Raw genomic sequence first — 14,068 nt, forward strand, 5'->3', positions numbered from 1 at the left:
TAGCTCTGTGTTTTGCAGTTAGTGCTACTACAACTGTCAAAAGGTTTTATGAGGAACACCATAAAATTAGTAGCAAAGTTTTTGCAAGTTTACCCAGTGGAAAAGTGTCAAACTTTTTTAAGAACGCTTACGATGATTTATAATTTTAATGTTTAAATAAAGATGTGCTGATTGAACATTTTATTCACATAGTAAATTAAATATTTAATTTGCAAACCTTTATTTAAATAAACTCTTTACATTTCAGTAAATTGAGCAATTTTTTTAGTTAAGCAAACAATTACATACTTGTAATGTTTAAAAACCTTAAAAAAACTCAGAGTGTTTTCAGAGGTGTTAGAAGTTAGTTTTAGAAAGATTCAGTTTTATAGCTTAAACACTAGTTGCTCGGCTTACACGATCAGTTATACTTGTTTTTGCAACAGTGTGCTGTCGAGCTAGCTAAATCAAAAGGCAAGAATTAAAGATAGCTAAGTTTATGTTTAAAAGGTAAAATATTGTTTACTGCATTTAATCAAAAATGTCTTTATTATTTTAATTTTTACTGTTAGGTGTTGATAGAAATTTGCACATACTACTCAGATTATTTATGTTCTACAGTAGAAGTTTTCAGTTATAAACGTCTTAATTATTCTTCATAGCAATTTAAGTACTAGCTAAATCTACTAAAAGAGATGGTTCACAATACTTCAGAAGTATTAAAAGTTGAAATATCGAAATTAAAATTTTCAGAACTTGAATATTTGTGAACCTCTTAGGCTAGTTTAAGTTTAAGAATTTTAAAATTTACAAATTTCAGGAATTCTGTATAAAAAACTTTTACTGTTTAACTTTGGTTTCTATAATTTTAAACTTGTAACTTATTCTTAATGAAGGTAAGTTATAAGAAAATAAGTTTGTTGATAAGTAGAAGCTTTATTAACTAACCTATTTTGTTACTGGATTTAAGAATAAAGAATGCAATTTTAAAATGTGTTTGACAAGTTAAACTTAACTGCTTAAAACTTAACTGCTTTAAAGTTAGACTGCTTATAATTACTGTCTAGTTAAGCTAGTTTTACAGTCAGATGAAGATAAGCAAATATTTGTATACGTAAGCTTATATAAATAAAAAAAAAATTCTTGTTGACATTAAACTAGCTTTTATAGTGTTTAAAAATAAAGCCGACTTATGTACACTGTAAAGTAAGCTGTATATTGTTGTTATCTAATATAAAAGAAAGATATAAAATAAAGTTTTAAGTTCAGATAAAAGTTTTTTGGATTCTTTCTATTGTTTACTGAGTTATATATTTAGAATAGAAGTTGTTATTTTAGTTTGATAGTTTTAGTACTTCAAATTAAACTTATGTTTAGAAAATATAAATTGAATTTTACAATCACAGTTTTAAATTTCAACTTTTAAAAGTCTTCCAATATGGTAGTAAGTGCAACTTATGTTGTAAGTGTTTTGTTATTGTTTTTAACAATATTTATTTACACTGTTCTATCAAAAAGAAGAGCAGGAAAAGATGAACCCCCTATAGTTCCATATATAGTTCCTTTTATTGGTTTGTTTCAAATTTATCTAACAGTTTAGCATATTAAAACTGTTTAAGCAAGTATTTCAGCTAAAACTAGTATGCTTTTTAAATTTTTAAACAAAACGTAACAATTGATACCAGCGATGACGTCAGCTGATTACGTCATAAAGGTGCGGAATTAAACTGCTCTATATGCGTTTATCTCTCATAAATATTTCTAAAAAAAACTGTTTTTGTTGAATGTTTAAAACATCTGTATACTTAAACATGAACCGCAACAACACTCGAGTTAGTTTAAGTTCAAAGTTAACCCCCCCTCCCCCCCCCCCCTTTAAGCTATGACGTCATCACACTTCGCCCTCGATGTGTAATATATCTTACTAGGGTTTTAGAACACATGGCATTACATTTTAACAGTTTTGCAAGATAAGTAATCATCAAGTAAATGTGTGATTAAAAAAAACCAGCCGTAAATAACATAAACTCTAACAGGATCTGGGCTTGAGTTTAAACGGAACCCTTTTGAGTTTTTAAAGAAATGTCACAAAAAGTACGGAGAAATTTTCACAGTTTATATGGGTCAGTTTATTTTTTTGTTGAATAAAATTTTCATATTTTGTTAATATAAATTACCTTATTGAATTAAAAAAACATATAAACTTAGTTTTCTTGCTGGAACTAAGTACAAAAACTCCACAGGGGGCCAATACTTTCACTTTTTGGCCGATCCCTTCAGCTTTCAGGCGGTTGCTAAGGAGAGCAATAAGTTGTGCTTCAGAAAGTTCACCATAAAACCCTTGAAAAAGATATTCGACATAAACAGAATACTCAAAAGTGAGAGGAGCTCTCACCCAGCAAACAAGCACTTGCAGGTTAAAATTCAATGTATGTAAAGTTTCAACTACTTGTTAGGTTTCAAATACCACCTAAACTTCAGAACAAAGCTACTGTACTAAACCTAATACATGTCAGTGTAAGGATATGCTTAAAGTTCCTACCCGAGGTCAATTCACACCAACTTTTTTTCTTTATTTTTTATTTGTTCATTGATATTGTTTTTATTTATTACTTTCACTGTTACCCCTAACCCTTACCCTTGGTCGGCATGCAGTTCTCGGATTTGACCGGGTGGAAACTGATCGCGGGTTGGAACTGAGCGGTTTCTGTGTGCAAGCACAGTTACAAAAGTAGCATAAAACCTTCCTGATTCTAAAGTAAACATAAGGATAACAAAAGTGGTAATTTTGGCAGCTGTGAATGTTGTATGTTGTATGTAAAAACAACTTTTAAAAAAGTTGTCATAGTACAAAACCGAGCTCTGTACTGGAAAGGAGCAAACAAATGAAAACAATGAGACAACTTAAGACTTAGAGCTTATAACTTGATGTAACCTAAACGTGTGCGTGATTTTTAAGCAGTCTTTACATTACTACACTAGCTCGTAATAACGCACGTTTTAGCCATATCATTTTATCATTGCAAATTAAAACAAAACATTTTGAATTTCATCTTGCGAAGCATTTCAAAACACGCTGTAGGAATTAAACTAGCGAAAAATTTAGTTTAGTAAAATTTGAACGCTTATGGTTGACTAATTGAATGGTTATTTTTTAATATTTGATTTTAAAAAAATGAGCAAAAGTATATTTACAACTAAAAGAACAGCTCGATAGATGATTTGAAAACTCGATTAATATCTTTGGTAAGCTTGAAACTTGAAAAAAAACTTCTACAATATTTTACTCAGGGAGCAAACTTAGAAGAATTACAGCAACAAATGATGGAAACTTTAAAAGAAACATTAGAAAGAGAAGTATCAGAAAATTGGGTAGAAGATGGCTTGTTTGAAATGTTATTTAGAATAATGTTTTTTGCTCAAATTGATGTTATGTGAGTTTGTTATGATACTTAGTAAATTTTGTGTACAAAAATAGTTATGACTTTATAAGTTAATCGTAATATAAAAAAGGTTTGTTTATTAACTTTTTATACAAGATAACGTTACAAATCTTTAAGTTTTTAAGATACACGGAAGACCTGGAACATTTTTGAAAAATAAAGTTGTTTGTTTGTTTATTTAAACTAGTGATTGTTCTACTAACGACGTTCACTTAAAAATTTGAAATTTAAAGATCATGTGTTTTTTAAAGAATTTAACCTAAGAAAACATTGTTAGTAAAATAAAACTGCATTTACAAAACATTTTTTTATAAAATCTTACCATAACAAGTTTATAATTATTGTTTAATTATAAAATTGCCGCTACAGGTTCGGAAGATCAACATGCAGTGAAAACAAGGACGAGTTAGTGAAAGATTTTAAGATTTTCGATAAATATTTCCCACTCCTTGCAAAGGGCTATCCCCACTCAGCATGCAAAGTGAGTTGCCTTTAAACTCTGTATTTAAAGACAAAAAAAAACAGCTTAGAGTTTCTACAACAATACAAATATCCAACAAGTTTTAAATTTATGACTTATTAGCTTTTTAAGTCTTTATTTAAAGTTTGAAATAAACTTGCGAAGCGTAAATTGTCATGGCATCGCTGGTGTCAAACAAAAGCTTTAGTTCTTATTTTTTACTATCATACCGGCAACGCTTCGCAAAAGCGTGTTTTACTTTGAACCAAAAATAAAAATCGTTTCCAGGGGTTCTTGGAAGCCAGGGAGCGTTGCTGGGAGTTTCTGGAGCTGAAAAAAGTAGAGAAGAGGGTTGGAACGTCGAAGTTGGTGGAGGAAATCGTCCTGAACAGGACGGGTCGCGGGGGAAGCGAGTCAGACGCGACCAAGGACGTGTTTTCACTTTTGTGGGCCGCAGCAGTTAGTTTGTTTATTTATAGTTTCATTGTTTGTTTTATTTTGCTTTTTTCTGACTGATTTATTGAGTTCAAAGGAGAATCTGGATTGTTTTTTTCCATTCAGTAATGAACGTATCTGTCGAATGTCCACAAAGTTTTTCAGATAACTTTTCAGGCTGCAGTTTTTGCTTGTACGAAACGAGTGTAGCATCTGAGTAACAAAAATAACAAAATCTTTATAATACTAGTTTTGTATTAAACTAATCTGTCTTACTTTTAAAACACGAATAAAGCTATGTTAAGCTTAAAAAAAGTATTTCTGAAAACATTATAAAAATAAAATCAAGTAATATTACTATATAAAATGTAAGTTGTACATAGAACTGTATTTTCAGTAAAATAAAACGTTCCTCTCAGTTTAACATATGTTTATGACTGATCAGCTATTTTTGTTATAACCAAATAAAAAAGACAAAAATTACTCAGGGTAACACAAACACAGCAGTATTTTGGTCTGTATTCTACATGATTTCACACGAAAACGCTTTGAAAAGTGCAAAACAAGAAATAGAAAGGATGATAAGCAAATACAATAAAACTGATTTGAAATTTACACGCGAAGAATTAGACGAAATGACCGTTTTAAGTTGGTTTAGATTTACAATAAAAATACAATTACAATTTTATTATATTATCAAATAACAAAGCTGTAATTAGTATTTTTGTACTAGTTTTTAAAGTTTATAAGAAATATTTAAAACATTAAAAAGTTCATATACAGATGTTAAAAACTCTGACAATTAGATTTATAGTTATACACACTTAAGAATAAATTATTTTATTCATAAACTTTCCAGACAGTATTTGTAATGAAGCGATGAGATTAACTGTAAGTTCTTTTGCTCCAAGGCAAGCAATTGAATCTACAAGAATTAAAATTGCTTCTACTGGCGAAACTAAAAGGTAAACTGTTAAATAGATGAATAATTGATTAAAACTTATATAGTATTTCAATACATTTTTAATCTAACATGTTTGTTTTACAAAGGGCTAAGTCAATTATCGATTTTAACAACTAGTACTAAATATCAAGAATTCACTTTAACTTTCTTTTTAGAATACGCACGGACGATATGATAATGCTGGCATTCAAACTGCTTTACTTTGACGAAGAAGTTTATCAGCAGCCTGAAAGTTTCCAGTTTGACCGCTTTTTGAACAAAGACGGCAGCGAAAAGTCGAACTTTTACAAGGGAGGCAGAAGGCTTCAGAGATATTTGCAACCGTTTGGCATGGGACCGAGGTAAATAATTTGAAAACAAAATAAATAAAGATTACACATACCTGTGAATAGCTGAAAGTAGTTGTTTTACGTGCTTCATGGTTGTTAAAAAATCAACTTTTATAAAAGTTTTTATTCCTGTTTATGAAATTAAAACTAAAAGCTTAAATTGCAATAGCTACAACTTACTTTAACTTATTTTTCTGCTACACAAAAGTTTTAAGTTCCAACCATTTTCAGCAAGTGCCCTGGAAGGTTCTGGGCGATGACTGAACTGAAGCAAGTGATCATTCTTTTTATCACAAAGAACGATTTCAAACTTGTCACGCCTTCACAGGAGATTTTTCCGGAGCAAGATCGCTTGGGAGTTTTGACTCCGAACAAGGACCCTGTTATCCGGTATCGCAAGAAAACAGGAGTGATTGAAGCATCCCTATAGTGTGTACAATGAACTTGAACAGATTGAGTTTAAAATTGCTGTTGTTTATTGTTTAAACTTCAAGTTATCGTCAGTTTAAACAAAAAAAGGTTTTCTAAATCTGTTTTACAATTTATGATCTTTTTGGCTAAAGTTTAAATGTTTAAAACACAATCATTTAATTTATTGTGCTTCTATTCCTAGAATAAATTATATTGCAGTTTTTAACAAAAAACATTTATTAAATTTTTTTTTGAACATGTCTTAAATTTATTTAAGCAAGCATGGAACCTTATTTTTAACTAATTAGCAATAGGGTTTGAGAAATATGTTAGTATATTTTCAAAAACTTTCAAAAAAAAAAGAGTTTTAAAGACTTAGTTTGCGATAAAGTTACTATTTAATGAGTATATATGATAAATTAAGTATATGCTTAAAACAGTTTTAACACGGAAATAAATTCAAAATGAAGACTTATATATTTAGAATAATTTATTACAAAATTTACACTTACTCCTTTTCACCTTTCAACGAATTTTCAAACTGTGATTTTTATATATAATGTATTTTCAAACCATAAAAAAATACCAAGTTTTTAATTTTTCTTATTGAAAAGTATTTGAGTTTTTTTAAACAAAAGGGTTGATCATACCAATTCGATCATCAGACTACAAGCTACAGTAGACTGAAACCGGTCTCAGTCTACTGAAGCTTGTGGTATGATGATCGAATTGGTATGATCAACCCTTTTGTTAATCTTGTGCTTGTCTCACGGCATACAAAAGTCCAGGCTTGTGCTTTGCAGACTTTTGCCGATGTTTTTGTTAATCGAATTTTTAAAGAGTATCATTTTAAAAACATTTAAACTAATTACAAACATAATTACTACTCTACTAAAGGTACCAATACCAACTTAACACTAATCAAAATATTTTATTCACGTGCTTAGTTAAACTACGTATATTTCACAAACGATATGTTGCTGCAGTATTAAACTATTTCAAGACTGAAATAAAAAGTGTTTATATTTTAACGATTCGATGAATATTTATTTAATAAACAATTATAAAAGTTGTTTTAAAAGATTTCTTTTTTATTATAAAAAGTTGTAACAACAATTTTAATAACCTTATTTTGTGTAATTGTTGTAAAAACTTTATTTCATCTACTGCATGACTACAGCAAAAACTTTTAGTCGATTATAAAAAATACCTCTATGTTTTTGTAAAACAAGAACTACTGCATAGAAAAGGTAATTTAGCTATTAAATTTTCTCTATACATTTAGTTGGTTGTTAAGTACTAGTGATAAGCTAAAACACTAATTTAGATAACTATAACTTGTTATAAAGTTTAAAAGTTATTTCTCTATAGCTAGAATTGATAAAATAACATTATGAGGAATATAATTTAAATAATTGATGTGTAATAAATAATTTGATTATAATATCCAATAATGGGATTTTGTTTCCACATTACCCATAAGTGAATTTTATATATTTGTTTAGTTTGTTTAACTTTTTGTGGAAGTTTTAAAATAAGACATCTTATCAAAAATACAGAATATGTCATCCACATATCGGAGGTATAGCACTGGATTGTTTTCATCTTCGCTATTGAACAGAGTTTTTCTAATGTTTCCATAAAATAATTAGCTATACTGAGAGCTAACGGGTTTCCCATACTTACAACATCAATTTGGATGAATAATTTATTATAACACTTAAACAAGTCTCCAGTAAAACAAATGTTTACTAAGTGTGCAGTATAATTTGTAAAAAAAAATTCAAGTGTTAAAAAACGACTATTAAAAAAACTATAAATAAGTTTTCAGTGAAGTTTCTTTTAAATTTGTTTATTTTTTACAAGTTAAAAAACAATTTAAAAGTTGGTTACTGTGCTCATTGCTTCGTGCATGGAACACATTGTAAATTAGTAAATTCTAAATATATAGTTAACTTGGTGTTGCTTAAAAAAATACTTGTTTTAACTTTATAATTTTACGAGTAAAGCAGCATTGTACTCATTTGTTGTTTAGTTTTCTAAAAAAATCTAATTTCTTAAAATTAATGCGAAGTTAAAAATATTATAAATTATTACAAGTTGAAAAAAAAAAATTAGTCTATATAAACTTTAGATAAAGTAAATAAAAAAGCAATTTAAGGTAGTACAATCAAAACTGTAATACATACATACTTTTTTAGAGTATTCAAGCAAATTTATGTTAGCATGAAAAAAGACTTTGCAATAAGATTTCAAGTAATATTTTCAAACTCAAAAAGTTTAAAGTAAAAAAATAATCTAAAAAATAATTTCTTACTTAAAAATTTCAGAAAAGCTTTTTCTAAGCTATAAAAACTTGGAGCTATAAACAAAAATATAAGAAAATCAATTAAAGATCAATTCACACAAAGTCATCATATATACTATCGGGTGTTATTTTGAACTCTTCTGTTTTCTTACGATACCGAATGACAGGGTCTTTGTTCGGAGACAGAGCTCCCATCATGAAGCGATCTTCTTTCGGAAAAATTTCTTGTGAAGGCGTGACAAGTTCGAAATCGATCTTTGTGATAAAAAGAATGATTGCTTGCTTTAATTCAGTCATCGCCCAAAGTCTTCCAGGACATTTGCTGAAAATAGTAAAAATAAAAAATAAAAACTACGTTAACAGACGTATTATTTGGAGTTAATTCTGGCTTTTACAAAGTATAGTGTTTTATAGTTTATTACAAATATATTTAGCAGACTTCCAACTTAAACTCTTAAAAATTTTAACTTCTTATTATACCATAAAACTCCTATAGTGTGTCAGTTTTGTTAATAAAAACTTTTAGCGGGCCACTTACTGTGAGAAATTGTATTAGAAAACTAAGTATAAATTATTTAAATGTAAAATTGCAATCAATTAATTACTAAAAGATACTAATGTTTAATAAAAACAGAGTTTTGACAATGTTAAAAAAATTTTTTTTTTGAAAAGAAGACTTATTTAAATGGTTTGCCTAAAATATATTTAACTAAAAATACTCGTGGGTCGGATCTGGCCCGTGGGCCGTACGTTATCTTATCTTTTAGTATAATACTTAAAACGCTTAAAGTTTTTATATTCTAACTTAAAAATTCTTGCAAAACTTTATTGGAAAAATAAATAATTGATGCCTTATAAAAAATATATTTTTAAGGGTAAAATCTTTATTAATACAAGTGATAAGCTGAAGTATTTAAACATTAGTTTTTTTTAGTTTACAAACTTTGCAGGTTAAGTATACTTAACTATTGTTTATACTAAAAAAGATTTAAAAGTCTTTCGAAGAAAAGTCTTTCGTAGAACTAGTTTTAGGAAAGTCTTTCTAGAAAAGTCTTTCGTAGAACTAGTTTTAGGAATAGAGGTTAAAGTTATGCGAATTGAAACAAAACAAGCAAAGTTGTTTATTTTAAAACAACAAGAGCTTTTTTTGTATAAAAGTTATGTTTAAAATGTAAAAACTATTTTTAAATTTGAAGTTACCTTGCTCCCATGCCAAACGGTTGCAAATACTGCTGAAGCTTTCTGCCTGCCTTGTAAAAGTTTGTCTTTTCGCTGCCGTCTATGCGCAGGAAGCGATCAAACTGAAAGTTGTCAGGCTGATGAAAAACTTCCTCGTCAAAATGAAGCATTTTAAACGCCACCATCACCATATCTCCTTTGCGTATTCTAAAAAATAGGTTTTAAAAAAAATAAAACTAAAAATTTTATTAAGTTCAGACTCTTGAGATTCAATTAAATTGTATAAGTCCGAGAGAAAAATAAATTTAAGGAAAAGTATATTGATTTTTATTAAAAGTGTTCAATGACAAACCTTTTAACTTCACCAGTAGATGAAATTTTCAGGTTAATAGATTCTATTGCTTGCCTTGGAGAGGAAGAACTTACAGTTAATCTCATAGCTTCATTGCAGATACTATCTAAATGAATAACACATAGATTTTATTTTAATTTGTATGTTAAAAATAACCAAAGTATTTTTATTTTTTTGGATTTACAGTTTTTAAGATAAACAGCCTAAAACTTAAAAGAATTTTAAGTTGTAATTAGATATTCAAAAGTACAAACAACTTTAAATTGCACTTTAAATTGTAAGTTAACCAACTTAAAACGGTCATTTCGTCTAAGTCTTCGCGTGTAAATTTCAAATCTGATTTATTGTATTTGCTTATCATCCTTTCTATTTCCTGTTTCGCACTTTTCAAAGCGTTTTCATGTGAAATCATGTATAATATAGACCAGAAGACTGCTGTGTTTGTGTTAGCCTGAAGGTGTAACCTTGTATTAATAAAAAAACATAGATCTGTGCTGACTAAAAAAGTTAAAAAAAATGTATTGATTTTATTGTGCTCATTGGTAAGTGTAGTTGTGTTTTTTTTTTGTATGAACTTATGTATAGGTGTCAAAAACGCACGAGCGTCTTTTTTTTTGCACAAAGCAACACTTTTGCACTTGATTTAACAAAAATTTCCATTTTTATAATAAGTTATTTTTATTTGTTGGAAAACAACGTTTTAAAGAAAAAACGCTTTAAGTTATTAAACATATTAATTAGAACATTTTAAGCTCGTGCAAAACTGAATCCGTACATTTGTGACCCTTTCTCAAATTTATACCTAAATTTTAAACACTTTAACCACTACTATATAAACTTACTTATATATTATTTAGTATGTTATACTCTTTAAGACCTACTAAAAACTTGAAGTTAACAAAAGAAAGTTTGTAAGTAAGTAACAAATACTTCAACCACTACTGACGACTGCGGCCCACAAGAGAGAAAACACGTCCTTGGTCGCGTCTAAGTCGCTGCCCCCGTCACTGGTCCTGTTCATAATCGTTTCTTCGATCAACTCCGCCGTTCCTATTCTTTTCTCTATTTCTTTCACTTTCAGAATGTCCCAGCACTGATTCCTGGCCTCCAGAAAGCCCTTTAAAATGTTTGTTATTGTTAGAGTAAATAATCAAGTTGTGCTGTTATAAAGTGTTTATTGTATACAACCAATAAAGTTAAAATTAATTATCATGTGTTATGTTTGCTTATATTTTAATCTTTCTAACTTAAAAAAAAAAAAAAGATACTTTGCACGCTGAATATGGGTACCCTTGAGCGAGGAGTGGAAAGTGCTCATCGAAAAGTTGAAAGTTTTTCATCAGTTTGTTTTTATTTTCACTATCTGCCGATCTGCCGCACCTGTAGTAAAGTTTTTATATATTAAAATTACTTTACATGTGATAGATATCACAAAACAACTGTTTTTGCGTTAAGCTTTATTTTACTGGTGTTTCCGTGGATTAATTAAATCAATATCAGAAAAGTATTAGTTGAAATTGAAAAGAGAATTCATTATATAAACTTTTAAAAAATAGCTTTAACTTTTAGAAGTTTGTCAACCGTTCTCTGAGTTTTATAATTTAGAAAACTCAAAAAGTAGCGCTGATAGATTAATAGTATTCAAATAAAAAATAATGTAAGATTGTTTTTTAAAGTTTTCTTAAACTATATTGTTAGATTAAGTAGTTTTACTATAAAAAGCAAATAAAATTGTTTAGGTATTCATTTTTGTGAAGTATGTCTACAAAATACAGTTTTTACAAACATTTGTTAATGTATTTACAAAATTTGGTTCAGTTTATATTCGTGATGTTTTATTGAGAATTTCATTTTTTTTTAACAATTTTATACACTGGTTAACAATATTGTACGAAATTAAACTAAACTTACAAAATATCAACTTCAGCGAAAAACATTATTTTGAATAATAAATTAAACAGGCCGTCTTTATTCCAATCTTCCGACACTTCTCTTTCTAATGTTCTTTTCAGCGTTTCCATCATTCTTTGTTGGAACTTTTCTAAGTTTCTCCCCTTTGTAAATACTTTTTAGAAAGATGTTTTATCTGAATAAGTATACTTTTTGTTTTAATATATAATCAAGTATTGGCTAACTCTTGAATAATTATACGTTTTTTGTCTTTTAGTAAATAAAACTAACGAAATATTTTATTTAGCTTTTGGAGTTAAGTCTTAATATATAAGAGCGATTAAAAATGTGTTCTGTTTTAGTTTAGTATCAAAGTATAATGCAGCACTTATTCTAAATATTTTCAATGGCCACGCCTTGCACAGTAATTTACTGGGTAATATAATATGTGCACACTTCCAGACTATAAACAGTTTAAGTTGTTTAAAAGTTGCGTTTTTAGTACTGGGGTACTTTATGTAGTAACAGAATTTAATTTGTGTTGGTTTTAGCTTGTTTCTATAAACAAGATAATATGTGTACATTTCAATAAGTATTTTAAACCTTAATAAGTTTTCTGTGTACAGAAAAATAGCTGCTACTGTGCACAGGTGCACACCGTTAGAAATATAATAAAAAAATCGTCCTACTTTACTAACTCTTTATTTGTTATAGTTTGAACAAATGTTTATAAACCTTCGATTATAAGTGCAAACTTAAGTTCTACACCATTAAAGTATAAATAAAAACATACATAAGCAGCAGTTGTATATCAAGATTAAAAACTTAACAAAAGAACATTAAAACTAATCCATAGTAAAAAAACAGAAAAAAACAAACATTATTTTCAACCTGCAAATGTTTGTTAAACCCTCCATGGTTCGTAGCCACGTTTCCGCTTCTTCGTACAATATCGAATATATTTTTCGTGGGGCCGGTCGTGAACTTCCTGAAGCACAACTTTTTTCGTTCCTTAGCAACCGTCGGAAAGCTGAATGGGTCAACCAAAAAATGAAAGTACCGACCTCCTAACAAACAATGTACAGTTATAATTGTTCAATATCTTAATGTCGACCTCTTTAAAAATGTTATGAAATTGAAGCTGTTTTTGTTTTTTAATGTAGAGTATCAGATTTTTTTGAAGAAATAGAAAACAAATTTGAACATAAACTTATAAATTATTCCAAAAATTAATCAAAATAACTTGAAATATACAGCTATAATTGTTTTTTTAAATTAATTTATAAGACTTTTTAAATAAATAACTAACTTCTCATAAAAGTTGAACTAAAAGAATCAACTCATAATTAAATTTTAAACTAACCCATGTATAATGTAAATATTTCTCCATACTTTTTGTGACACTTCTTTAAAAACTCATAAGAGTTTCGTTTAAACTCAAGCCCAGATCCTTTTGAAATATTTTTTTTTTAAGATCGATTTTAAAAAATAACTCCTATTCAAAAAAATAAAAAATGATTATTTTTAAGAAGTAAGCTTTGTTAGATTATTTTATGTCTCCTTACTCGGTAATAAGATATACTATTTATCCTTAAGTTTCCTCTACATACTTTAAATACTTCAACAATATGAATTTTAATGTTTATATCAAGTCTTTTATATTTCAAACATTTTACAATTATATTTTCAAGACAGTGTTTAACTCAAAAAGAGATCATCACTTAATAAGATATCTTATTCAAATATTTATGAATTCTGATATTTTGGATTTTACTAACTATTTGATTTAAAACACTTAAAACAAACCTATATAAGGAATTATGTACGGGACAATAGGGGGTTCATCTTTTCCAGCTCTTCTTTTCAGTAGAACGGAATAAATAAATAATGTTACAAACAATAACAAAACACTTACAACATAAGTTGTACTTAATATCATTTCAGGTGGCTTAAAAAAAGTTACTGTGAAAATTATAAATACAATTTAGTTTTAACAAAAACGCTTTTTGATGATACTTAAATCAGGTTTATTTGTTATTTGCTTGCACCTAAACTTATTTTTAGTAATTTAGAAAAAAAAAAATTAAAACTGTTTTAAATAAACCATAAACAAAAAGCGTTTTTTAAAATAAATAATCTATATTAGCAATTTTTTCTGCGAAATGTCAAAAAAAATCTTTCTGAAAAAATTAATGTAAAAAGATAAAGTTTATTCGTAATTTTGTTAATTTTAAACATAAAAGCACGCTTGTGTTTCTAAATAAAAATAACAGTTAGTCATAATTACTTCATTAAAAACCTTACGCATAACAAAACAC

At 28.0% G+C, this 14,068-nt stretch overlaps 2 protein-coding genes across 2 annotated transcripts; one reads left to right on the top strand and one right to left on the bottom strand.

The window, feature by feature from the left end:
• The first annotated feature begins 1,417 nt into the window (after positions 1-1,417).
• Positions 1,418-6,224, top strand: LOC145845185 (cytochrome P450 7A1-like). Its single transcript, XM_082952608.1, has 10 exons — positions 1,418-1,550; positions 2,016-2,102; positions 2,223-2,395; positions 3,271-3,413; positions 3,792-3,903; positions 4,171-4,341; positions 4,806-4,965; positions 5,177-5,282; positions 5,437-5,622; positions 5,842-6,224. Exons 1-10 carry the CDS (start codon positions 1,418-1,420, stop codon positions 6,038-6,040), a joined length of 1,470 nt encoding a protein of 489 aa, XP_082808734.1. The 3' UTR covers positions 6,041-6,224.
• Positions 6,225-8,422: 2,198 nt separating this feature from the next.
• On the bottom strand, positions 8,423-13,689 carry LOC145845186 (cytochrome P450 7B1-like). The gene is made up of 10 exons (XM_082952609.1): positions 13,557-13,689; positions 13,114-13,200; positions 12,630-12,817; positions 11,820-11,914; positions 11,129-11,240; positions 10,807-10,977; positions 10,152-10,311; positions 9,861-9,966; positions 9,530-9,715; positions 8,423-8,651 (listed from the first exon to the last, which is right to left on the bottom strand). Exons 1-10 carry the CDS (start codon positions 13,687-13,689, stop codon positions 8,423-8,425), a joined length of 1,467 nt encoding a protein of 488 aa, XP_082808735.1.
• Between the last annotated feature and the right edge of the window lie 379 nt (positions 13,690-14,068).

This window comes from Thalia democratica, chromosome 9, assembly GCF_965202585.1.
Source record: "Thalia democratica chromosome 9, ktThaDemo2.hap1.1, whole genome shotgun sequence".
In the NCBI taxonomy this organism is placed as follows: domain Eukaryota; kingdom Metazoa; phylum Chordata; class Thaliacea; order Salpida; family Salpidae; genus Thalia; species Thalia democratica.

Coding starts and splice junctions, on each gene's coding strand:
- LOC145845185 (XM_082952608.1), top strand. CDS start 1,418: ATGGTAGTAAGTGCAACTTATGTTGTAAGTGTTTTGTTATTGTTTTTA. Junction 4,342..4,805: donor CACTTTTGTGGGCCGCAGCA/GTTAGTTTGTTT, acceptor AAAATTACTCAG/GGTAACACAAACACAGCAGT. Junction 5,623..5,841: donor CCGTTTGGCATGGGACCGAG/GTAAATAATTTG, acceptor AACCATTTTCAG/CAAGTGCCCTGGAAGGTTCT.
- LOC145845186 (XM_082952609.1), bottom strand. CDS start 13,689: ATGATATTAAGTACAACTTATGTTGTAAGTGTTTTGTTATTGTTTGTA. Junction 13,201..13,556: donor GTACATAATTCCTTATATAG/GTTTGTTTTAAG, acceptor ATATTTCAAAAG/GATCTGGGCTTGAGTTTAAA. Junction 9,716..9,860: donor TCTACTGGTGAAGTTAAAAG/GTTTGTCATTGA, acceptor CCTATTTTTTAG/AATACGCAAAGGAGATATGG.